This window comes from Protomyctophum bolini, assembly GCF_963924005.1.
Source record: "Protomyctophum bolini genome assembly, chromosome: 15".
NCBI classification, from domain to species: domain Eukaryota; kingdom Metazoa; phylum Chordata; class Actinopteri; order Myctophiformes; family Myctophidae; genus Protomyctophum; species Protomyctophum bolini.
Window position 1 is genome coordinate 27,824,163 of NC_137876.1, and position 25,355 is coordinate 27,849,517.

The window sequence follows — 25,355 nt, forward strand, 5'->3', positions numbered from 1 at the left end:
CACACACACACACACACACGCACACACACAGGCACGCACACACACAGGCACGCACACACACAGGCACACACACACACAGGCACGCACACACACAGGCACGCACACACACACACAGGCACGCACACACGCACACACACGCACACACACATGCACACACGCACACACCAAGGTTATAATAGTTAGTTGTTTTTTTTCCATTATAGTTTAGTTTTTGTTAGTTTTGACATTTTTCTTTCTAATTCAGTTAGTTTTAGTTCGAGGTTTTTAGAGGAGGTTTGCTAGTTTTTATTTTGGTGAAAATGCTAAGTTTTAGTTTTTTTGGTACTTTGGTTTATTTGTGGGTTAGGGTTAGCGTGGCTACATGCTGTCGTACACGGTGATGAAAAAAACTGCCGTAAAACTTTTTGGAGAAATGAGGAAATGAATCTAATGAATTTAAAAGGATTATATTATAAATATCCGAAAGGCATATAAATATTGATAAAAACTAAAACTAAGGGTATTTTTTGTCCTATAATTTCAGTTAGTTTTGAGGACACACAATACAGTTTCAGTTTAGTTATCGTTTTTTTTAATTTATTTTTATATAGTTTGTATTCTCTTGCTGCAGAGTGAGGTCTAGCCAACACCAACTCGGGATTCCTGGATCACTGCCCTCCACACATTCCTATCCAACACTGTTTGTATTAGTTTCAGTTAACTAAAATGTTTTTTTTAATTCTAGTTTTCGTTTACTACTTGGCACACACACGCACACACACAATTGATTGCCAGAGTCCTGTGGTGGGAGTTCTGCTCTGGTTGAGTTGAGTGGTGCATTATTACTTCATGTGATTGTGTATGCTTTTTATGTGTTATACTTTTAATATTTGTAACATTTTATGAGCAATATGTTATTACAAATTGAAATTTAAGGTTATTACAAAGAGTAACTTTAACAAAAAGTAGATCTATCACTCACCCACTTCGGACCCTCCAGACGTGTAGATCTACAGATCTATCACTCACCCACTTCGGACCCTCCAGACGTGTAGATCTACAGATCTATCACTCACCCACTTCGGACCCCCCAGACGTGTAGATCTACAGATCTATCACTCACCCACTTCGGACTCTCCAGACGTGTAGATCTACAGATCTATCACTCACCCACTTCGGACCCCCCAGACGTGTAGATCTACAGATCTATCACTCACCCACTTCGGACCCTCCAGACGTGTAGATCTACAGATCTATCACTCACCCACTTCGGACCCTCCAGACGTGTAGATCTACAGATCTATCACTCACCCACTTCGGACCCTCCAGACGTGTAGATCTTGCCCTGCGAGGCGCAGGCCGCCAGGCTGTCCCGCGGCGTGGGCGGGCCCAGCTTGGAGTACCAGGAGTCCTTCAGAACGTTGTAGCAGTCCATGCACTGGGACGGGGAAACAAAGGTCCAGTCAGATTATGGCTGGACCATTTATCAATCGAGTGTAAAATCTGCCACACATTCGAGGGAAGGTTCCGCGGTCCCGTCCTCCCGACCCCCGAAAATGATCTCGCTTTTATCTGAACTGTCAAAGCACTTATTTAAATGGTGAATGATTAAGCCCCTTACGCCTATAGCCTGCTACTTGCAAATAGGCAAGCTGTATGCTTGTCATTGTCACTTGGAAATAAAGGCGTGCAGTCCATTTATGCCTTTTTTTTATAATATCATAAATGCATGCGCTCCCAAATCATCTCACAAGTGCGCTCGCATAACAAGGCCAGTAAAGCACTGTTTGATTAAGCACAAACGAATACATTGTAAACATGTTATATTGTTTTTAATTGCGCGATTTTAATTACTTGTAAAGTTGGAAATCTCTCTTTTTTTTTACATACACGTACCGTTTTATATTAACATTTTAGGAGTGAAAACATATGTTTAGATGCCTGTGACAGCGTGTCAGCAGTTCAGACAATGCTGCTCCGCTTGTGTACGACAGAAAAACAGCCGAGGACAAAGCGTATTAATGTATAATATTATAAGTACAGTAACCTTGATAGGGAACAGCTGTGAACCTCCCAGGATGTACACAACGTTGTCCCAGAACACAGCAGTGGCGTCTCGCCGCTTCGCGAACGGACAGCGGATGTCTGTCCAGCTGGAGTCCTGGAGGACACACAGACAGGACACACAGACAGGACAACACAGACAGGACACACAGACAGGACAACACACGGACAGGACACACAGACAGGACCACACAGACAGGACACACAGACAGGACACACAGACAGCACCACACAGACAGGACACACAGACAGGACACACAGACAGGACACACAGACAGGACACACAGACAGGACAACACAGACAGGACACACAGACAGGAAACACAGACAGGACACACAGACAGGACACACAGGACAGGACACACAGACAGGACACACAGACAGGACAACACAGACAGGACACACAGACAGGACCACACAGACAGGACACACAGACAGGACAACACAGACAGGACACACAGACAGGACACACAGACAGGACACACAGACAGGACACACAGACAGGACACACAGACAGGACACACAGACAGGACCACACAGACAGAACACACAGACAGGACAACACAGACAGGACACACAGACAGGACCACACAGACAGGACACACAGACAGGACAACACAGACAGGACACACAGACAGGACACACAGACAGGACAGTAAAACATGGAGTGAATAGTGACCTGTACCTTGGGGTTGAAGTAAAACATGGAGTGAACAGTGGCCTGTACCTTGGGGTTGAAGTAAAACATGGAGTGAATAGTGGCCTGTACCGTGGGGTTGAAGTAAAACATGGAGTGAATAGTGGCCTGTACCGTGGGGTTGAAGTAAAACATGGAGTGAATAGTGACCTGTACCTTGGGGTTGAAGTAAAACATGGAGTGAATAGTGACCTGTACCTTGGGGTTGAAGTAAAACATGGAGTGAATAGTGGACTCTAACTTGGGGTTGGAGTAAAACATGGAGTGAACAGTGGCCTGTACCTTGGGGTTGAAGTAAAACATGGAGTGAATAGTGTACCTTGGGGTTGAAGTAAAACATGGAGTGAATAGTGACCTGTACCTTGGGGTTGAAGTAAAACATGGAGTGAATAGTGGACTGTACCTTGGGGTTGAAGTAAAACATGGAGTGAATAGTGTACCGTGGGGTTGAAGTAAAACATGGAGTGAATAGTGACCTGTACCTTGGGGTTGAAGTAAAACATGGAGTGAATAGTGGACTGTACCTTGGGGTTGAAGTAGCGACAGGACTGCGGCTGCGAGCCTCCGAACAGTGCGATGCGGTAGTCGTGTTTCTTGCGGCGCGGTCGGCTGCTCTCGCCGAGGTCCTCGCGGTCCTCGGGCGACAGCAGGTGATAGCGCATCCCGCCTATCAGGGCAGAGGGAAGGCGGAGTCAGTCGAGAGGGGGAAGGCGGAGTCAGTCGAGAGGGGGAAATGTGGCGCAAATCTTTGAATATTATATTCTTTCAGATCGAACGTCTTTTAACTCAAATCTTTGCTTCTAGGCGGGGGGGGGGGGTCCCTGAAACAACATAATTATTTTCAGATGGGGGTCGGCGGGCAATTACATATATTTCTGGGGGTCCTTGACATGAAAATGTCAAGGACAATGTCAATGTCACGACTGACACAGAAATATGGGGTTTTTTCAGAGTCTAATTTTTTTTTCCAGAGTCTAATCGTAATCTATGAAGTTGCCATTCAAGTTGACAACCTGGCTGACGCACATCCACGTCTGCAACTGTAAATGCACTGCCTAGACGCGCTAGCCTGGTTAATAAACCAGACTAATATCGCACGGACCGCGGGATATTAGTCTGGGGAGGCTCAGCTTGGACCGCAGGATATTAGTCTGGGGAGGCTCAGCACGGACCGCGGGATGTTAGTCTGGGGAGGCTCAGCTTGGATTTCATTTCCAGGGCGGGCGGGTTGAAACATTTTCTCTTTGACGCAATTGGTCAGAGCTATACTGTCAGTCAAAGGTCTCAAGCATTGAAAGTCACTGTACCAAAGCCCGCCCATATTGCATTACCGTGTCCCGATTGGCCGCCCCATTTCTCTGGTGTAGGAAATGGGCGTACAATTGAGCCTCTCCAGACCGTAATCCGCCGGCAGGCAATTTTCGGTCTGGTTTATTAACCAGGCTATAGACGCGCAACTTTCTGTTGTGGGAGAGAAGGTGTGTCTGTTGGAGGCTGTGGCTCAGGAGGTAGAGAGCAGGTCCGTCCAATGATCCCCATGGGTCGGCGGTTCGAATCCCGGCTCCTCCTCCTCCTGGCCACATGTCCTCTAAGTGTCCTTGGGCAAGAAGACACTGAACCCTACGTCGCCTCCAGTGAGTCGGTCGGTGTGAGCTCAGCTCGCCACCGGTCGGTGTGTGAATGTGGGAAGTGAGGACGCTGGCGTCGACTGTTCGCCGCTTCACCTCCCAACGTATGAATGAATGAACCATTGGAAAAGCGCTAAAAACATGCAATTCATTATTATTATTACATACTGTACATACACAGAATATTTCAAGATTTTAACTTTTCTAAAGCATTAAAAAAAACTAAAATCCATGTGCGTGCGTGCGTGCGTGTGTGCGTGTGCGTGTGCGTCTGTGTGTGTGTGTGTGTGTGTGCGTGCGTGCCCCTCCGCTCACCGATGACCATCTTGAGGCACTGCGGGTTGTCCTGGATCAGAGGCTCTGCCTGCACCGTCTTGGACAGGAAGGTCTTGGAGACCAGAGGGAAACGCACGCAGCCCAGAACCTGCACCATGTGCTGCTGGCGCTGAGACACGTCGTAGTTCATCCAGCGCACCGCCGCGTCGTATATCTGGGCACGCACGCGCACAGTCGCACACACACACAGTCAGACACACACAGTCAGACACACACACACACACACACACAGTCAGTCACACACACACACACACAGCTGCGTCATAGATCTAAACACAGCAGCGCATACTCAACATGTTCTCCCCGTGTCCCCTAGGGTAGGTACCCTCACATGTTCTCCCCGTGTCCCCTAGGGTAGGTACCCTCACATGTTCTCCTCGTGTCCCCTAGGGTAGGTACCCTCACATGTTCTCCCTGTGTTCCCTAGGGTAGGTACCCTCACATGTTCTCCCCGTGTCCCCTAGGGTAGGTACCCTCACATGTTCTCCTCGTGTCCCCTAGGGTAGGTACCCTCACATGTTCTCCCTGTGTTCCCTAGGGTAGGTACCCTCACATGTTCTCCCCGTGTCCCCTAGGGTAGGTACCCTCACATGTTCTCCTCGTGTCCCCTAGGGTAGGTACCCTCACATGTTCTCCCCGTGTCCCCTAGGGTAGGTACCCTCACATGTTCTCCCAGTGTCCCCTAGGGTAGGTACCCTCACATGTTCTCCCCGTGTCCCCTAGGGTAGGTACCCTCACATGTTCTCCCTGTGTTCCCTAGGGTAGGTACCCTCACATGTTCTCCCCGTGTCCCCTAGGGTAGGTACCCTCACATGTTCTCCTCGTGTCCCCTAGGGTAGGTACCCTCACATGTTCTCCCTGTGTTCCCTAGGGTAGGTACCCTCACATGTTCTCCCCGTGTCCCCTAGGGTAGGTACCCTCACATGTTCTCCTCGTGTCCCCTAGGGTAGGTACCCTCACATGTTCTCCCCGTGTCCCCTAGGGTAGGTACCCTCACATGTTCTCCCAGTGTCCCCTAGGGTAGGTACCCTCACATGTTCTCCCCGTGTCCCCTAGGGTAGGTACCCTCACATGTTCTCCCAGTGTCCCCTATAGGGTAGGTACCCTCACATGTTCTCCCCGTGTCCCCTAGGGTAGGTACCCTCACAAAAGACATGCAGTAATCCTGGTCTCTAAACTGCCTCCCCCTGGCCAGCCGGGGCGCCTGATGGAGGGGAAAGGAACTGGTTGGAATAACGTGTTCCTTCCACGCGCTACGTCCAACCAGGGAAACTCCCCCCTGTCAGGTGTAAAGGAGCAACTTGGACACTCAGGCATGAAGGAAGCATGAGTTCAAGTCCGTTGCTCTCCCCTTGTCCCCCATATATGGAGACTAGGTTGCTCTCCCCTTGTCCCCCATATATGGGGACTAGGTTGGTCTCCCCTTGTCCCCCATATATGGGGACTAGGTTGCTTTCCCCTTGTCCCCCATATATGGGGACTAGGTTGCTCTCCCCCTTGTCCCCCATATATGGGGACTAGGTTGGTCTCCCCTTGTCCCCCATATATGGGGACTAGGTTGGTGGAGGGTGTGTAGAGCCCAGGATCACATTAGGTGATTGACACAGGGGTGAAAAATGGGTTACAAAATCGTGGGATAAAAGAATATATAAAAAAAGAGTCCCCCGATTGAGTCAATAGAGGTGCGTAGCGTACCTGTGCCTCTATGCGCACCGTCAGCTGGTCCTGGGTCAGTGTGCGTAGCGTACCTGTGCCTCTGCGCGCACCGTCAGCTGGTCCTGGGTCAGTGTGCGTAGCGTACCTGTGCCTCGGCGCGCACCGTCAGCTGGTCCTGGGTCAGTGTGCGTAGCGTACCTGTGCCTCTATGCGCACCGTCAGCTGGTCCTGGGTCAGTGTGCGTAGCGTACCTGTGCCTCTGCGCGCACCGTCAGCTGGTCCTGGGTCAGTGTGCGTAGCGTACCTGTGCCTCTACGCGCACCGTCAGCTGGTCCTGGGTAGGGTTGGGATTCGGAACCGGGTCCATTTCAGACCCGGTTCCGACATTGCGGATCCGGAGCCGGTCCCATTGTTTTCGTATTAACGGTTCCCCAAACGGTTCTCATCAGTCATCATTTAGCTCCGCTGTGTCTGTGCATGCATGCAAGCAGAGCCTGTGGTGACGTCACCCCACCTACATGAGAGAGTGGGGTCGGGGAGGATACGCCCACTGTTCTGTGCATTCAGCGACCGCTCACCGCCGCGGAGCGAGTGGGACAGTATGTCGAAGAGATCTCCAAAGTGTAGTTAACAGAGAGGGAAATTACTCTGAGGCTGAGCACGCAAAGTGGAGTAAATGCAATGCTATAGTTCCCTGCAAAGGTTGTTGCAACTTGTAGGCTACCAGTTGCACCACGTCCACGAGGAAACATCTCAAAATCAATATGTCTACACGAGTCCACAACTCACGAGAACAATCTACAGTAGGCACATCGCGTTTGAGAGCCATGCGGAAAGCCGTGCCTGCACTCCCCGCAGCTCCACCACAGCCGGCGGGGGACGAGGATGATGCAAGGCTCGTTCACTTTCCCCAGGATAGTAACGTAATAGAAAATAAAAACTACTAAACTTCTACAGAGCTTTTCATTAGGCGTGTTGTAGCCTACAACTGTTGTTAATGGTGTTCATTTAGACCGCCAATGACTCGACGTCCTTCTGTCTGATATTATATGAATCACGTTAAATATAGCCAAATCAATTTGTCTGCACTTATTTTTTACAACTTATAAGCAACTCAACTGCTTTTGATTTGTCTCTAAATTAATCGTGTGACTGTTGAGAGCCCAGCGTTTAGGTGCATATACCTCCATAGATTAATTACTTTATAAACAGTTTGCAGAAAAAAGCACAGGAACGTAGCCTACAGTTCAATACAAGGTCTGCTAAAGGATTTTATAATCCAAGAAAGCACTATTTGTTTCCATTAGGGTAAGGGGTCCTTCATATTAAATTAATCTGAACATTAAAGACAACATTTGTCACCACAACAATATCATTATTGCAATGTGTATGTACTGTATATTTAATATACAGTACAAATTGCAATATACAGTACAAATTGCAACAATGCTATTGTTGTGGTGGCTAGCTGGTGGTGGTGAAATTAAAATAATAGTGCCACCTCATAATTGTAAAGAGCATTTTCAATAATTGAATGAATTCATTTGTGTTTATTATGTACTTGGTTAGGTTAGTTATAATATAAGCATAATCTATGTCAGAAAAAAAGGGGAAAAAATAATATTGGGATCCGTTAAGGGAACCGTTAGGAACCTGAACCGCAAAGAGGGATCCGGGAAGGATTCGGAACCATAAAAATCCTAACGAATCCCAACCCTGGTCCTGGGTCAGTGTGCGTGTGCGTACCTGTGCCTCTGCGCGCACCGTCAGCTGGTCCTGGGTCAGTGTGCGTGTGCGTACCTGTGCCTCTGCGCGCACCGTCAGCTGGTCCTGGGTCAGTGTGCGTGTGCGTACCTGTGCCTCTGTGCGCACCGTCAGCTGGTCCTGGGTCAGTGTGCGTAGCGTACCTGTGCCTCTGCGCGCACCGTCAGCTGGTCCTGGTGCAGCAGGTGTGTGAGCTGAGCGACGTCCAGCGCCAGGAACTCGTCCAGCCGGTACACCTCGGTGAAATGCATCTGGACGAAGACCTCTGCCGCCCCCTTCAGCTCGGGACAGTCCATGCAGTCTGCCAGGGCCGCGATGCCTACAGACGCCACCACAGACACACACACACACACAGACACAGACACACACACACACACACACACAGACACAGACACACACACAGACACACACACACACACACACACACACACACACACACACACACACATTTGTTGAGGAAATTGTCAGTATATTCAGTCTTAGTTTTAGTCATCATAGCTTAGTTTTCCTTTAGTTTTCTGCAGTGAAAGAAAGGTATCGACAAATTTCTTTCGTCATAGAATCTTAGAATCATAGAATGTCGGTCTGTCTGTCTGTCTGTCTGTCTGTCTGCCTGCCTGCCTGCCTGTCTGTCTGCCTGCCTGTCTGTCTGTCTGTCTGTCTGCCTGCCTGTCTGTCTGCCTGCCTGTCTGTCTGTCTGTCTGCCTGTCTGTCTGTCTGCCTGTAGATACGTGCTAAAAGAGCAATGCCTCACGTATCCAAACGTGACATGCAAAAAGTCAAATCAACACGTCGGTAACACTGAATAAGTTTAAATCATATTCACATATGATGTGCCAATTTTCAGTTAGGCACACTGGCCAAATGCTGCATCAGCTTTTTATTCATTCTTCAAAAATGTTTGAGACATTATTGCCAACTATGACTGTAACTATGACTGTAACTATGACTGTAACTATGACTGTAACTAGCTGTGCTGGAGATCAGATTTCCTTTATCGTGTGACCTAAATATACCTTTTTCATCCTTACACATCAATGAGGATCATATTGGATGTGTGCTGCTCACCCAGACATGTCATGTGAGGACGTCATGTGATGTGGTGATGTCATGTCATGTGATGTGGTGATGTCATGCCATGTGATGTGGTGATGTCATGCCATGTGATGTGTGCCGCTCACCCACCCAGACAGTTGGTGGCGTCGATCTGTCCTTTGAGGAAGTCCACACACATCTTCTTGACCGGCTCAATCTGGTACTGGTTGGCTGCGCCCAGCAGCGACTGGACGTTACCGCTGTTCACCGAGATCCTGACGCACGCACACGCACGCGCACACGCACGCGCACACACACACACACACACACACACACACACACACACACACACACACACACACACACCTGTGGGTCAGGAGACCATTTTCACCAATAGTCATCTGTGGTAACGAGTCAAACTAGACAACCTCGTAGAGGTCGCAATTTAAAAAAATTGCAGAGTGTGGTTGCCGCAGTGGCTTACATATATATACCCCTCCCACTGATATTGCCAGCCTGTTACAGTTTCAAGTCACACCTTAGATCGTGTGTAAGTAATTCGGAGGGGATTTAACCCCCGAAATTCTGGTTTTCCGACAAACGGTTACATTTATCGCGTTTGCGGCGCCCCCTATGGATGAAAATGGAATTGCTTTTGGAACTCGGTTGAACGAACCACTCCGGACATGTGATTCAAATTTTGGATGGATTGGACATTCCGTTCGTGATTTATGGCATTTTTCGTGATATAGGCCCCTCCTACTGACTTCGGAAGACGATTACGGCCGAACGATACGCACTACCGAAAATCTGCAGTTGGTGTTTTAATCGGATGGGTCCAGAGATCACGTGTACAGATTTTTGTGAGATTTGGACAAAATCTGTAGGAGGAAAAGCAAAAAGTGTGTTTTGGACAAAATTCAAAATGGCGGAAAATCCATCATGGCGGAAATGGGCGTGGCCTATATGGGTGCGTCATGACCCAAGGAATCCAGGGAAAAAATAATTTTGATTTTACGACATACGGTTCAAGAGTTATGAGCCAAAAGGTAAAGTGGGCTGTTATAGCGCCACCATGAGGCCGACCTAAAAATATATATTTTTAATTAATTTTAGTGATAATTAGTAAAAATGGGACCTTTCTTCCATCGACTCTCATTATAAAGGATGTTAAAAAAAGTATAAAAAGTATAAAACTTTGTAAAAATAAAAATACAAGCACCCATCACTGCAAAGAGCTGAACAGTTTGAAGTTTGAACTAAATTTCTAGCATAAAGTATGTGGAAGTAGTAGTGTGTCAAAAAAAAGCGGCGGAATAAAGAAGCGGAATAAATATAGGCTGGCAATAACTAGTGTGTGCTCGCTGTAGCGAGCCCACAATAAAGTGTTACAATTACAAGAGTCTGGTTGCCTGTGGGCAACCACACTAACTAAATGTAATGCCTTCGACTGCTACGAGTAACCCATTCTGACCTGAGATCAGATTCTAACGCACAGAAGAATGGTGGTTCTTTAACCCATTCTGACCTGAGATCAGATTCTAACGCACAGAAGAATGGTGGTTCTTTAACCCATTCTGACCTGAGATCAGATTCTAACGCACAGAAGAATGGTGGTTCTTTAACCCATTCTGACCTGAGACCAGATTCTAACGCACAGAAGAATGGTGGTTCTTTAACCCATTCTGACCTGAGATCAGATTCTAACGCACAGAAGAATGGTGGTTCTTTAACCCATTCTGACCTGAGATCAGATTCTAACGCACAGAAGAATGGTGGTTCTTTAACCCATTGGACCCTGGAGTTACAGGTCTGTAACTCTGAGAGTGTACGAATGGAACCAAATCATGGACCCTTACAGGTCTGTAACTCTGAGAGTGTACTAACAAATGGAACCAAATGGACCCTTTTATAACTCTGATACTGTACAAATGGAATCAAATGGGACTCTTATGGGTCCATCTGGTTTTACTCTCAGAGTTATGGGGGTCCTTGAAATTAAAAAGTTTAAGAACCTGTATGCAATGGCTTATCTCTTGTAAAAAGAGAGACCAGCCTATTCTCCAAACCATTATCTTATATGCTTTGCTATTGTACAAAATAATATTGGGTCAATTTAATTTGCAGGACTCACCTCACGCACAGCTGCCTTGTCTGTGTTGTTGACATGACATGGGCTCGCAGGACAGAACTTTTATTTGTGACAGACGCATAGTTCCTTTGCAGACAATACAATCTGCTTCTCATTGGTCAGTCACAAAGCTAAGAAAACAGCCTACTTTTTCTGCATGTCAATGATGATGAGATAGTTCTTTGGCATGTCAAGCTTTCCTCACGGAGAGCACAACAGTCTATCTGCAGACAGCAGAGCAGCCAGCGAGCCTTTCTCTGCTCTGCTCTGCGGTCGGGACCAGTGCTGTCAGACTCAGCGCACAGCGCATGCAGAGTTATGAATAATACACATTCCGGGGTTCGGGCTGAAAGTCCACCTCTCACAGTGTTTTTCCACTACGAACCATTGAACGTGCATTGTAATACACATTGGTCTGAATGGTCTGTGAGCGTAACGATACATATACAGGCGATACGTGTAAAACCCGGGACATTTGAAGGAATTTATAAACCCCCCCCCCTGGACTGCCCGGACAGCCCCCCAAAAGAGGACTTGTCCGGGCAAAAGAGGACGTATGGTAAGCCTAGTTAAGCCAATCAAAGCTCACCTGGCTGTGTGGATGAGAACGGGTTTAAGCCAATCAAAGCTCACCTGGCTGTGTGGATGAGAAGGGGTTTAAGCCAATCAAAGCTCACCTGGCTGTGTGGATGAGAAGGGGTTTAAGCCAATCAAAGCTCACCTGGCTGTGAGGATGAGAAGGGGTTTAAGCCAATCAAAGCTCACCTGGCTGTGTGGATGAGAAGGGGTTTAAGCCAATCAAAGCTCACCTGGCTGTGTGGATGAGAACGGGTTTAAGCCAATCAAAGCTCACCTGGCTGTGTGGATGAGAAGGGGTTTAAGCCAATCAGCTCACCTGGCTGTGTGGATGAGAACGGGTTTAAGCCAATCAAAGCTCACCTGGCTGTGTGGATGAGAACGGGTTTAAGCCAATCAAAGCTCACCTGGCTGTGTGGATGAGAAGGGGTTTAAGCCAATCAAAGCTCACCTGGCTGTGTAGATGAACTCCACCAGCAGTCCAATGACCTCCGGCTCAGCGCTCCTCAGCGGCACCTCACGGGCCGTGGACTCACGGACGTTGGCGACTTTTTGAATGGCAATAGGAGAATGTGCGATACGACCACAATGTCAACTTTCTTTGAGTCATCACTTTCAATTTCACGTTTAATCTGTCCTGTGCGAGTTCTCTCTCCTGATTGGATAAAATAGAAGATAAAATCTGGCGAGACTAGGGAGACTCAGCATGCTAGGGAGTATTATCAGCTATTTAACACTTATTTGAACCAAAACAACATCACTTATTTACCTATAAGCCACACACACGCACGCACGCACACACACGCACACGCACACACACACGCGCGCACACACACACACACACACACACACACACACACACACACACACACACACACACACCCTTTTGGGGTGTGTAAAAACCACATGGTGCTGTGACGACCAACTGGCCAATCACAACGTCCTCGTGTTCCTCCAGGCTATGGGAGGTAGCCATAGGGGATGTAGCCGTGACGTCACGCCAGTGTGTTTGTGTATGTGGAATGCGGCTCGAACGAACGGAACAAGTGAAGCCTCTAAACTGCTGCGCTACAACACATCAAATTCAAACTGCACACCTTTGCAACGGCCTGACGTGCTCTGTATGTACCGTCCTACTTTCTTTAACAACTCTTACACGGATTTAAAGCGTATACTCTTTGTTTTTTTCTCTTTTCACCTGCAATGTAAATTCCTTATGAGTCTATTTGAGTGAGTTTTTTTTCTTCTTTTTTTTTTGGTCCTAGTATGGTCGCAACTAGCTGTCCGCTAGGAAAACGCGACATCGTCATTTAAAATGGCGCCAAAGATTAACCTGAACCCAGTGGATGACTGGTGGATGTGTCACACTGTGCATCAATCCGTCACAAAATACCACTCATCCACGATCAACTACATTGTTGCTCCCCCGTTACATACATTTGGCGACTCTTAATAAGCGGCACCTTGTCATTTTGGCATTACAGTAGCCTGGGGCTAATAACTAGCTTAGCTCCATGCTAGCCTCTAGTACCACCGTGAGCCGCCAGGTTCAGGAAGATGCAGTCTATTTGCTGGAATGAACGGCTAATGCTAAAAGCTCGTGTGTGTGTAAACTACACAGTATAGACTATGTGAATCTGCAATGACAGGTTTCTGGAAAATCCCAACTAACTAGCACCGTAGTAAGGCTAAGCTACTCACTCGTTTACCAGTCAGACAGTGAGTTTATATTCATTGCTGGTGTGGCTGGGCCTGGGGATTACATAACGTGCAAGTGTCGTTAGCCATTTGGCTAATACTAGTAAGTAAGTCCAGTAACGGGTTAACTGCATTAAAAACTGCACATCATCTACTCGCATGTACAAATTATGATGGCAGCAACATGCGTACAGTACTTTTAACAGCATTTTAACGTCCGAGAACGGAACACATAATGATGCCATGTCAGCCATACGCCTTTTGACTGGGCTCTGGCTGCCTCGTTACGAGTAACTTTTCCAATCATTCCTGTTATAGAAGCGCAGCTCTCGAGTACGTATTGTACACTAATATTAATACGAATAATTCAATACTTTGAACTTCGCATATGGTACTTTATTTTGCCCCAATTTTGGTGTAGCCAATGCTGCAATCCGCAATGTTTAGACATGCAGAGCTAATTTGCTCTCAATTGCACTTTTAAATTATTCATTTACTTACAATTATTCTAAACGTAAGGTTAAATAGTAATATGAATGTGAAGTCAACGCTGCCTTAATCATACGATAGAGATAAAAGGTACCCTATGCGCCTGTGTCACTATGACGCGTTGTTTTCTCATTATTGTGCACGTGGCGACTTGATGCTGTTGTCATTTCCAGGCAGCTACGCTGGGGTCACTGAGTGTAGAGTAGCAAAGATGACTAATGCTGTAGTTTAATAAGTCTATCTATGCTATGGTCACAAGACACAATATCAGGTCAGCTCCACTGTTGTGTTTCGTTACCAGAACCGTGTTACGGCCAGTGGTCTCATCAACAACCTGTAAACTAGCATGATTGACACAAATAACAGTGTATGGTTCTAATGTTATGTTGCTTTAATATGTTATAACAAATTATATTCCAATTGTTCTATTTTTTAAAAATCTGATATAGCAGTTTGTCTTCTGTAAACATTAATTTAAAAGATAAATTGCAGTGAAACCTGGTGTTAATGTTCTCTATCAATATGTATTCAGTGGACAATTTCAAACATTGTATCACACTAGTGATAAGAATAAAACATCTGTATTATTATTTTCTTTTTTTCTGACTTGTGCAGTGTGTGACCAAACTGTACCCAAGACCATGAAGAGAAGCAGGCATGCAAGCAGCAGTGAAGACTCAGACAATGGAAGTAAGTTTACTCTTCTGGGCTGTCTGCTGCTGACATGACTCATGGCCAAAGTATTACACAGCCATTCTGTAGACCATCCAAGGTTGCTGGCTACCACTCTGTGTTTCGGTTCATTTGCTCCCCATGAACAACGGAATGTAAAAGTTAAATTTGCAAGCACAAAATAGTAGTAACTATAACTAATCTTAAGTATCTTGTCAACCACAAACCACTAGTTACCAGACATGAGCACAATCTATGACATGTGGGGTTTTAGGCATTTGTTGAAACTGTCTTGGATGAAAATGCAGTTACAACGAAATGCAAAAAACATGTGCATTACCCTTTAGGCTCATATTATAATCCTGTATCTTGTTCTCTATCAGGTAACTCTACATGTTGGTCCCAGCACTCTAAGTCACAGCCCAGGAGAGGAAAGGGAACGAAACCTTCTGAGGTACGTCTTTTGAGAAACTATATGAAACATGAAAAACAGTTTTTAATCTAATTAAGGTTTGAGGGTATTTTCTGTCATCTTGATTGCTTTAATTGTTTTTATTGAGCACTTTGCCACTTAAGAGTTTTATCTCATGCACATTAGGTATTTGTTTCTCATTTATTTCTCATCTGAGGTTGTTTATCACTTGCGGCTTGGCTTTAGTTGTCTTTTTTTCTGTCTTGTTTTGTTTATGCATTTTATCCTCCTGCACATACATGTAACCGTCTATTAACCACATGAACCCTAGCATCCCTATTCTGACCCCGGCCAGCTAAGGTCAAACATTGACTCCCTCTGGTGCTTTTCTAGTTCCCACTCTGCCATTCTCCCTGTGTCCTCTCTTAGATTTTGAGATTTTGAGTCCAACTAAACCCTATTATTATAACACAAGTTAAATATTCACGTCTATATGGGTCAGGTTTTTCGCACAGACTTGATCACTGCCATGAAGGTTCATGATTCACACCAGTTGAACCCAGATGAGTACTACATCCTGGCTGATCCCTGGAGACAGGACTGGGAGAAGGGGGTTCAGGTTCCTGTCAGTCCCCAGTCCATCCCTCATCCAGTAGCCCGGTAAGACAACCAACACATTCTGAGGTCCCATAACCTAATGACTGCAGGATTCACTTTCTACAACAGTCATCTGTTGTAAATGTGCGCTTGAGCAAGACATTCTACATTTCTACTGGCATTTTATTACTTTTATTTAGTAGTTTATATAGCAAGTCTGAGCTTGTATTCTCAACCTTTTTATTGAATGGGTGAAAACAAGCAATACACTGATCTTAAATCAAACGTCCTGTTTTCCACAGGGTGCTGGCAGAGAAGGGGAAGGAGGTGATGTTCACTAAGCCTAAGAAGCTGATCAGGATATCGCGCTCTGAGTCTTTGGGCTACGTGGACATCCGGACACTGGCCGAGGCGACGTGCCGCTATGACCTGGACGAGGAAGATGTGGCCTGGATACAGATCATCAACGAGGAGTTCAATGAGATGGGTGAGTGGGGTGGCCTGAGCTGGGCGCTTTGGTTGCATTGGTGTGTCACAATGTCAACTTATGAGCATCTTTGTTCCCTGCAAAAATCTTAAGTTTTATAAAAAAAAATAAGAGTTAGATAAAGGTTTTTCGATGTGGGGGGTTTGCAGTGACTTTTCCACTTTCAAATGACAGATTTTGAAGGCAACCTGTTAATGTAAGGCAGACAATATGACCAAATGCTGTCCAAGCAATAGCTCTGTAATAAATAAATAAAAAGTCATTAGTGAAATCAATACAAATACAGATTTGCATAATGGTAAGATAAATCAAGGGACAGATTATTCTAACATATTTAGTCGTTGTGTTATTAGGAATTCCGGTGCTTGACGAGATCACCATGGAGAGAGTTATAGAGGAGTTTGAGTGCCGCTGTCATGACAACATGACACATGCCACGGAGACAGAGGAGGGGCTAGGCATCGAGTACGACGAGGACGTGGTTTGTGATGTCTGTCAGTCCCCTGATGGAGAGGACAACAATGAAATGGTGTTCTGCGACAAGTGTAACATCTGTGTGCACCAGGTTGGTTTGGCATGTCCCTTCTTATAGAGCCCTTTTAAACTATAGCAGTTCTCAAATGTCAAGGACCCCCATAACTGAGAGTTTACAAATGAACCAAATAGAACCACTGATATATGCATTTATTGTGCACATGCATAGATACATACAGAAGTGCACAGCAGAATCCTTTGTTAGTTTTTAATCCGTAAGTTGACACTTAGGATTTGAAATTTCCAACTGTTAAAGAAAGTATTACTAGTACTGCAATGTACAATTATGGCATTATCCAGAGTGACTTAAAATAAGCTAATAAAATAATACTATTAAATACAAACTACTGTTGTTACCCCACTACTAATCTTGAATTACTTGTATACCACAGCTACTATTACTACCAATACTATTATTAAATAGTACTATTACTATTATGAAAAGTAGTAGAAACTAAATATTGTGCAATGTATGACGTTTCACAGCATAAGCTCCCCTTCAAACAGAGTAACGTAAACCTTAGTAAAATGTTAAATATATTAATAACATGGGGAAAATAATTTAAGAATAAATGTTGCCATTTTAAATGTGCATCTTGATGGTAGCATTTGGCATAGCATGTACACACCCTCTTTTCACATACTTCTCAAAGGATAGAACATGGTGTTTGTTTGTTCCTTGATAGGCGTGTTATGGCATTCAGAAAGTCCCCAAGGGCAGCTGGCTGTGTCGGATCTGTGCCCTGGGCATCTTGCCAAAGTGCCAGCTGTGTCCGAAGAAAGGTGGTGCCATGAAGCCGACCCGAAGTGGAACCAAATGGGTCCATGTTAGCTGTGCCTTGTGGATTCCAGAGGTGAATCTGTTTAAGTGTTGTTTGCCAATGTTAAGTTATGTAACACATAAGTAAAATAATGATGTCACTGAATCACGCAGAGCGACATTGATCCTATGAGAGTACGAGGGTATTATTATGGCATCACATACAGCAATGGTTGTCATGCAGTCTTCAAATCGTTTTGACCCTGTAATCCTTTTTCCGATAGAGACCCAACACTACAACATAAGAAATATCTGTGTGATTCTGTGGTCGTAGGTGAGCATTGGGAATCCAGAGAAGATGGAACCTATAACCAACGTGTCTCACATTCCCAGCAACAGATGGGCACTGATCTGCTGTGTATGTAAGGAGAAGAGAGGAGCATGTATACAGGTACTGTTAAAGGTTAACTCTCTTGACCTCACACACCAGAATCAAATTGTGACCACTTTATTTTTAACATCACGTTAAGGGAGATAATCTCATCTATGTAAATGTTAATCAGAGGGTTTTCATAGTGGTGTTCGGGGATCTCCAGGGGACTTTGTGGGATTCCAGGGGGCAAAATGAGGAACAGATTGTTCCTTATTATTTTGGGGGATCATATAACATTTGAAATGTCGTTCTTCAATGTTCACACCAAAGAAAGGTAGCCCAGAAAATTCTATATGTTTGTATCCTACTGGATTACATAACATTCTTTGATCTTTGATCTTTGATCTAGTGATATTTGTGATATGTTGTTGCATTTGTTATTTGATGCTGTATCAAGTTATTCTCTACTACTAAAGTGTGTTAGAAGCTGACTGTCACTCACACACACACACACACACACACACACACACACACACACACACACACACACACACACACACACACACACACACAATGATGTCAGAGGAGATCAGGTACCACCCAGTGGTTGCCTGACCACACTACAAGTAGTTTGTAGCAGTAAGCAAAATGACCAGAATTGTTCTGAAGCAGTTTTCACTAATTACATTCTCATGATACAAGGTTACTACACACCTATTTTGAGGTAAATTCATTGTAATATCTATTTTATTGTAGGTTTGAAAACGTATTATGTTAATGCCTGCTCTAGCCATATATACAATTCTAAAACAGTTGGGGGCATATGACCCAAAGCTTTGTTACCTTTTTGCAATAAACCAATCCCAGATATACATTTTGATCTAGCTCTAGGGAGATTTGGATCAGTTGATGTAGCACTCGACCACAAATGATCAAAGATTCCTTTGTTTGTGCCCCCACAGTGCTCAGCGAACAACTGCCGGACTGCCTTCCATGTTACATGCGGCCTCAGCGCGTCCCTGGAGATGAACACCATCCTCACCGAGGACGACGAGGTCAAGTTCAAATCCTACTGCCCCAAACACTCTGGGCTGCAGGGGAGCGAGGCCAGAGACTCTGGAGGAGAGGAGGAGGAGGAGAAGGAGGTGGGAGACGGAGATAAAAAAGGCAAAAGAAGAGGCAGGGTGAGAGAGGACGACAACGAAGTCTCTTCCTCTTCCTTTGCTCTTCCAGAACTGCCCTCTTCCAGAGGTTCCACTGGTGAGCCGGAGGCCCTGAGCAGCCGACAGCAGGAAGAGAAGAGGGTGAACCTCCGCAAGACGAAGCTCCAGGCACTGGAGGAGGAATTCTTCCAGTTTGTGGACGTGGAGGAAGTCGCCCGGCACCTTAAGCTGTCCCAGGAGGCAGTGGACTTCATGTACCAGTACTGGAAGCTGAAACGCAAGGCCAATTTCAACCAGCCGCTCCTCACACCCAAGAAGGATGAGGAAGAGAGCCTGGCACGCCGCGAGCAGGAGGTGCTGCTTCGTCGCCTCCAGCTCTTCACCCACCTCCGGCAGGACCTGGAGAGGGTAGGTTTCCACATTCTCCCTCTATTCCATAACGCAAGGCCAGAGGAAAAAAGAGCAAGGTCAAGCATAGAGCAAGGCAAGTGTTTAAGAGCAGGACCAGGTATTGCAATGGGTAGAGGATCAGGACTAGAGTGTTTGCTGCTACCTGCAGTTGGATAACAGACAGAAGGAAGAATGCACTGAGAACAAATCTTTCTATAAATAGACAAAAACTGCCACAAGGTGGGGTGAGTGCAGCAAAGAATTATGGTAATTGTAGTAATATAATATAAGTAAATATCTAAATATCATTGCCCACATAAAAACCCCAGGAAAGTGTTTCTTGTCTCCCAAACATCATTCAAATAAGCTCTGGTCGCAAAAGGGGTGAAGTGGCCCGTTAAGAATGATTTGTTATTAGCTTGAGGTTATGGTTGGGTGACGATACGAATCTATCGTCAATTGTGATTTTACGAATCCAATCGCCGATTATTTTTATTAGGCGATTTTTCGCGGCGATTCTTTCTTTTGCAAAATAACATTAACCTACAGCAAAATAATAATAAATAGTGTGAGCAAAATGCGAATCAATTTGGGCCAGCAAAGTCGTAACAGCGGCCGGGTGGAAAGTGGAAACTCCTCCTCTGGTTATAATGGTATGCTTCCAGAGTCAGTCCCAGCAGCAGCAGAACGGGGGAACAGCGCACCGCTCACACACTCACTCTTAAAAAAAAAAAAAAGACGGGAGTGACAAATCATTAACAACAAGCTGTGGTGGTGTTGGCTTGCTGCTGCTGATTCAACGCACTGATTAAACTTCACTTAATCTCTGCCTGTATTGTGCTATTGACAACGTGAACGAACACCAGCACTTCAAAAACAGACAGATCTGCGTTGCAAACGGTGCTTCAGAGACGGGCGCGTCTGCAGGTTCTCAACGCGTCCCCGACGCGGCACATTGAGAGCTTGTGGATTTGTCTTTTTTTCGACTTGCACTGTAAACTGTAATCACATTGCACGAATATATCGTCTATCTGCGGCCAGACGATGGGCGATTGGAAAACTTTGCTATATCGCCCAACCTTACTTGAGGTAGAATGTTTTTTTAGGATTGTGGTTGACAGTGGGGTATACAAGCACCAGGTGATCACTACAATATTTCCTGAGCCAATTAAGTGTGTCACTGGTGTTCAGACAGCTCCCTCACTTTGTTTTCTTCACCTATGTATGAATGACATTCACGTATGTTGTATGACATGATCGGACACCATCAACATGAAGGCAACTCCTAATTTTGTCCTGACTTGCTGGGTCTTCAGGTGCGTAACCTGACCTACATGGTGACGCGGAGGGAGAAGATGAAGCGCTCTCTGTGGAGGGTTCAGGAACAGATCTTTCATCACCAAGTCAGACTGCTGGACCATGAGCTGCTCACTGGTGAGTGAACGGCATTGTATTTTCTTTTGGGCTTCTCAGATGAATGGGTTAGGATATGTTTTCTTTTCTTCCTCATTCATTATATTTATTGATAACATATTTTCAAGAATCAAGAACAATGGCTACAATCTCTATTTTGTGAGTACTGTATGCTTTTACAGAAGCAAAGCCTTCAAGAACAGGGTCCCTACAAATGTAGAACAATCAGCTCGTTCCTCTATGAGTCTATGTGCATGACATCATGAAACAGAACCACTCCTGGCTATGAATAAAAAACAACATGAACAACAGTATGTACACACAATGCCAAAGTGAATCTTGTGATGAGTGTAAAAAAACAAAACAATACATATAATACATACATACACGCACGTGCACACACAAACAAAAAAGAATGGCTCTGTCATGACTGGTAGGTGCAACAATCTCTTGTAGCGCCCGTTTTTGATCGTTTCTGACGTTCTTTTGTTGGTTCACTCACTGTTTTGTTATGATTGTCCTCTAGCTCCAGTTGGCTCATAACATTAGCTTCTGTTGCCACTTGCTCCGCATTGCGTCGTTCAAAGTATGGGTTTTTAATGCCGTTCAGACTATCATTGGCTTAGGAGGCAGCCAATCACGAGAAGGTCTGACTAGGTAGTCACTAAAGTTGTCATTATTGACGTCAGTAATGGTGGGTGCAAATGTAGTCTGTGTGCTTTTCAAGCACCTGGCAAAAACGTATTTTTCGCTGTTCTGACACAGAATATGACACTTGCTTTTTGCTTAAATGCATTACTGAATGCTATTTCTAGAATTGATTGAACAAAATCACTTTTTTTGCTTGAACTTATCTGATCGTTTTTTTCCTCTCCACAATTCTAATATGTTGTTGTAGGTGATGCCTCAGCCAAAGACTTGGAAAAAATCTTCTCCCTGGGCTGGTTATCACACCAAGACTCCCAGTCCGGCTCTCAATGGGGCCACTCCAGTCTAAAGACAAAATGTGGCTCTTCAAAGCACGAGAAGAGAAAAGGCCTCCACAGGAAACATCTTCCCAATTCCCCGCAGCCTCAGAAGGACAGCAGCAGCAAACCACTGGATACAAAGGATAGTGAGGGAGCAAAACTCAAGGAGTCAGTGACTGTTGAGGTGAATGCCTACAGCAGAGTTCAGAACATGGATGATGACCCGGGATATCAGGGGTTTCACTACTCAAAAGGTCAGAAGGCTGAAGTTCGGGAGGATGAAAACCACGTCAAGATACAAAAACCTGAGAACAGGGCAGAGCCCAGGAGGGAGGCCCCAGGGCCAGAACACCATAAAGAGGAACAAGAGATGAGGAGCAGGGAGGAGGAGCAAGAGAGCGACAACGAGGATGAAGAGGAGAAAAGGAGAAGGAAGAAAAGGAAGAATGAACCCACAGACAGTACTCCAATCCAAACGAAAATAAGACTGGGGTTGAAGCCCCTGGAGAGAACGGTATCTATTCGACTGGTCGATATCAGAGCCTCTGACTTTGACGACTACTCCATAAACACAGGAACAGTCAGCAAAAGCCTAATGACCCTTGACCCTTCTACCAACATCACTACAAAAGCCAACAAAAACCATAGTGCCGCAGACTCCATTACCACAAAACCAGGCAAAGCAAACGTGATCCTGGAACACTGCGGGTCCAGTACTAAACCCAGTGGGTTGCTGAGGAAGACTCCGGCAAACAACTCCTCATCCTCTTCCTCCCATTCAGCTTCCAACGGCCATCTCAAGAACTGGGGGAAGTTTCGGATCCCTAAGAGGAGCGAGAGACCTCCTGGGGTGGCGAAGGAGAAGCAGGAAGGTGGGGCAATTGAGCCAGCATCCCTGCAACAGCAGCAACGCAAGCCCTTCCTCAGGCCACCACCAAACACGCCAGAGCCCTCTTACCCCAGAACCAGGCTCCGAACAGGGGCAGAGAATGAAGCCTTCACCCCTTCCTCCAACGCCAAGCCGAGTGACGATGAGGTAGATCACTGCCTGAAGAGGTGCCACTCTCATCAACTGAGGGGGGACCCGTCAATCACCCGTCGCTACGGTAACAACATCATTCGGAGAGGCGTGCTGGCGTCCTGATGTAACTCTGGCAGAAGTTCCGAAGGTTATAAGAATGGCAGGTTATGTTCTCAGAGTTCTAAGAACACTTGAAATAAGCTGCACTGTTTATTGGGAAAAAAGATAAACTGCTGGTGTCTCTTTGTAATCTTTATTTTTCTCGTAAAACGAAAATCATTAAAATGCCTAGATTAAACAGAGCTGATATTTATTTTTTATTTGTAACATAATGTAAAATACAAATTTGGAAATATTTTACTTTTAGTTTTTCTTTGGCTAGTTTTTATTGGTTATTTTCATAGAATAGAAAGATGTCAAGTTGCCACCTAACTCTTGCTTAGCTAAACGCTTCATTTTGTGATTGACAGTTGTGATTATTGCTTGGGACCATAAGCTTGCATTGTAATTTTTTGTTTTGTTATTAAATAGTATTACACTTGCTGTGAGTCAGTTGCACTTAGTAAAAAAAGGATAAGAAACATTGCATTGTGAACTCAATATCACAGTATCTCAGACAAATGACACAAACTCTACAGTTTAAAAAAATTGTGAATGTCAGTCTACATTCAAACATTAGATTATTAGATTGCCATTGTTACAAATGGGGTCATTTTACAAAAAGAAATGATTAACGACCGTTTGTCTGCTGTCAGAAGCACTCGAGTGTAATTGAAATTTGATTATCTATCCATCACGTGCCTATCTTTTATTTCAAGAGTTTGCACTAAGACAGGAAGGCACAGGTATGATGTTTGAGCTAGAGTTATTTTTACACTGAAAAAAAAGCGTTTTTTGTACCTTTTTTGGGCCGCTGCTGTACTACTGTTATGCAAAAGGATTTGTTTTGTCATGTCTTAAGATGAATAAAATTCTTTCTCACGCGGCACACATTTGATTGGTCTCTTTGCTAGTGTACTAACCTAATCAGTGTTCCCAGAAGTTTTCAGCGGACTCCACCAGTGGAAGAACTTGATGTTTGAACTTGTGAATCAATACCGCCCCCATCTGGCGGAGTCGGGTTAAGTACACTAATTGGATTCCATAGAAGCCAGCTTTCTCCTGGATAATTTGGATTGTAACTTGACATTGCTTATTTCTTTGTGCTGTGGCTACTGGCTAGTAAACCCAAACCCTACTAATAAAGTATTTTAAAATTGGTCAAACTAGCAATAAAATAATTGATTATTGTACTCAGAAACATCTTCCATAAAACCTTAATAGTCAACCGTATCGGATATTTTATAACGGGCAAAGTAGACAACTACTTGTGGAAATAGGAGCCCGAGGACTCATTTGAGATTGTCAGAAGTTCGTGTGTGTGTATTTATATATATATATACACACACACACACACACACACACACACAAACGCTATTATTTGATGTCTTATGTTGAAATAACAGAATACAGTAATTCTGTGAGTTATGGTGGAGTTGCAAAAACAAAAAAAAACGCTATTAATATTAAGTTTAGCATCGCATGCATAATCGCTATTGCTTGAGAGAGAGAGAGACGCTCCCTCTTTCTTAATTGAGCGCGTGACGCAGGCGTGCTCAATTAAGAAAGATTTAACGCAGATGCGCTGATGACGCCGGCGAGGTTCAGACTTCAGACTCAGAGCCTCAGATGGGAATTGTTTTAACATGTAGTTCAGGCTGGAGAGAACACTTTTCTCCTACGGTCAAAAAGGCAGGGACTAAGGACAAGATGAGCAGCAGCACAAGCTGATTATTTCAGCAGGAGTACTAGTAGGACTAGGAGAGCAGTTACCGGAATGCTTTTTTTCCTCCTTTTTGGGGAAAAGGGTGGGGGGGGGGATGGGGGGTTACCCGCCCCGCCCCGCCCGCTGCACGATAATTGTGCCGACAACCTGCGGGCAACCGGCCGGCCCGCGCACCACCGTCTAGATCCCCTTTGCACAGTATAAGGTCAGAAGGTCTTTTATGCTATTGAATGTGTTTTGTGTTATTCTGTCTGGCTGTTTCATCAGATTTGTCATCCATGTCACGGTATCTAAATTCTAAAGATATTTCCTGCTCACTCTCAGCTTGTATGCCATTGTGGCTCAGATAATGAGTCAGGGATTTATAATAGTTGTAGGCTAATTGTAATATAATTGTAGGTTCAGCACTCAGTACATTTGATGATGCCAATACTTTAGTACGTTTTACTCAAGTACACTTTGAATTACACTTGTAACAAAGTATTTGTACATTGCAGTATTTTTTATGATTCAAAGTTTATTGCTTTTTTGTAAAATATTTGAGTACTTTTCCCACCACTGCTGAGTTGTTAAAATAGCTCAACAGAATGCAGTTTTCAAGTAGGCCTACGGGGCTCAGCATATACTTGATTAATAAGATCATTTAGAAGCTGTCATTAAAAAAATGATAAATGTACTTAAACAAAA

At 45.0% G+C, this 25,355-nt stretch overlaps 2 protein-coding genes across 6 annotated transcripts in view; one reads left to right on the forward strand and one right to left on the reverse strand.

Moving 5' to 3' along the window:
• Positions 1 to 12,842, reverse strand: part of LOC308329808 (kelch-like protein 7) — a gene marked incomplete at both ends in the record, with an annotated part of 16,014 nt that extends 3,172 nt beyond the window's left edge. The window contains 8 exons of the mRNA XM_080784311.1: positions 1,291 to 1,417; positions 2,027 to 2,140; positions 3,265 to 3,407; positions 4,684 to 4,858; positions 8,268 to 8,443; positions 9,310 to 9,434; positions 12,318 to 12,414; positions 12,770 to 12,842. Coding sequence (XP_080640437.1) covers positions 1,291 to 1,417; positions 2,027 to 2,140; positions 3,265 to 3,407; positions 4,684 to 4,858; positions 8,268 to 8,443; positions 9,310 to 9,434; positions 12,318 to 12,414; positions 12,770 to 12,842 — 1,030 coding nt within the window. The remainder of the gene's footprint in view (positions 1 to 1,290; positions 1,418 to 2,026; positions 2,141 to 3,264; positions 3,408 to 4,683; positions 4,859 to 8,267; positions 8,444 to 9,309; positions 9,435 to 12,317; positions 12,415 to 12,769) is intronic.
• A 23-nt stretch (positions 12,843 to 12,865) lies between these two features.
• Positions 12,866 to 23,831, forward strand: jade1 (jade family PHD finger 1). Of its 5 annotated transcripts, none has more exons than XM_080783549.1 (11): positions 12,866 to 12,987; positions 14,669 to 14,743; positions 15,109 to 15,179; positions 15,640 to 15,797; positions 16,037 to 16,221; positions 16,575 to 16,786; positions 17,442 to 17,609; positions 17,850 to 17,966; positions 18,851 to 19,459; positions 20,758 to 20,875; positions 21,753 to 23,831. In XM_080783549.1, exons 1-11 carry the CDS (start codon positions 12,882 to 12,884, stop codon positions 22,964 to 22,966), a joined length of 3,033 nt encoding a protein of 1,010 aa, XP_080639675.1. In that variant the 5' UTR covers positions 12,866 to 12,881; the 3' UTR covers positions 22,967 to 23,831. The 5 variants fall into 5 exon arrangements, with proteins under 5 accessions (XP_080639675.1, XP_080639679.1, XP_080639678.1 ...); XM_080783553.1 differs by having other exon boundaries at positions 12,905 to 12,987; positions 14,692 to 14,743; XM_080783552.1 differs by lacking the exon at positions 12,866 to 12,987 and adding an exon at positions 13,198 to 13,667.
• The last annotated feature ends 1,524 nt before the right edge of the window (positions 23,832 to 25,355 follow it).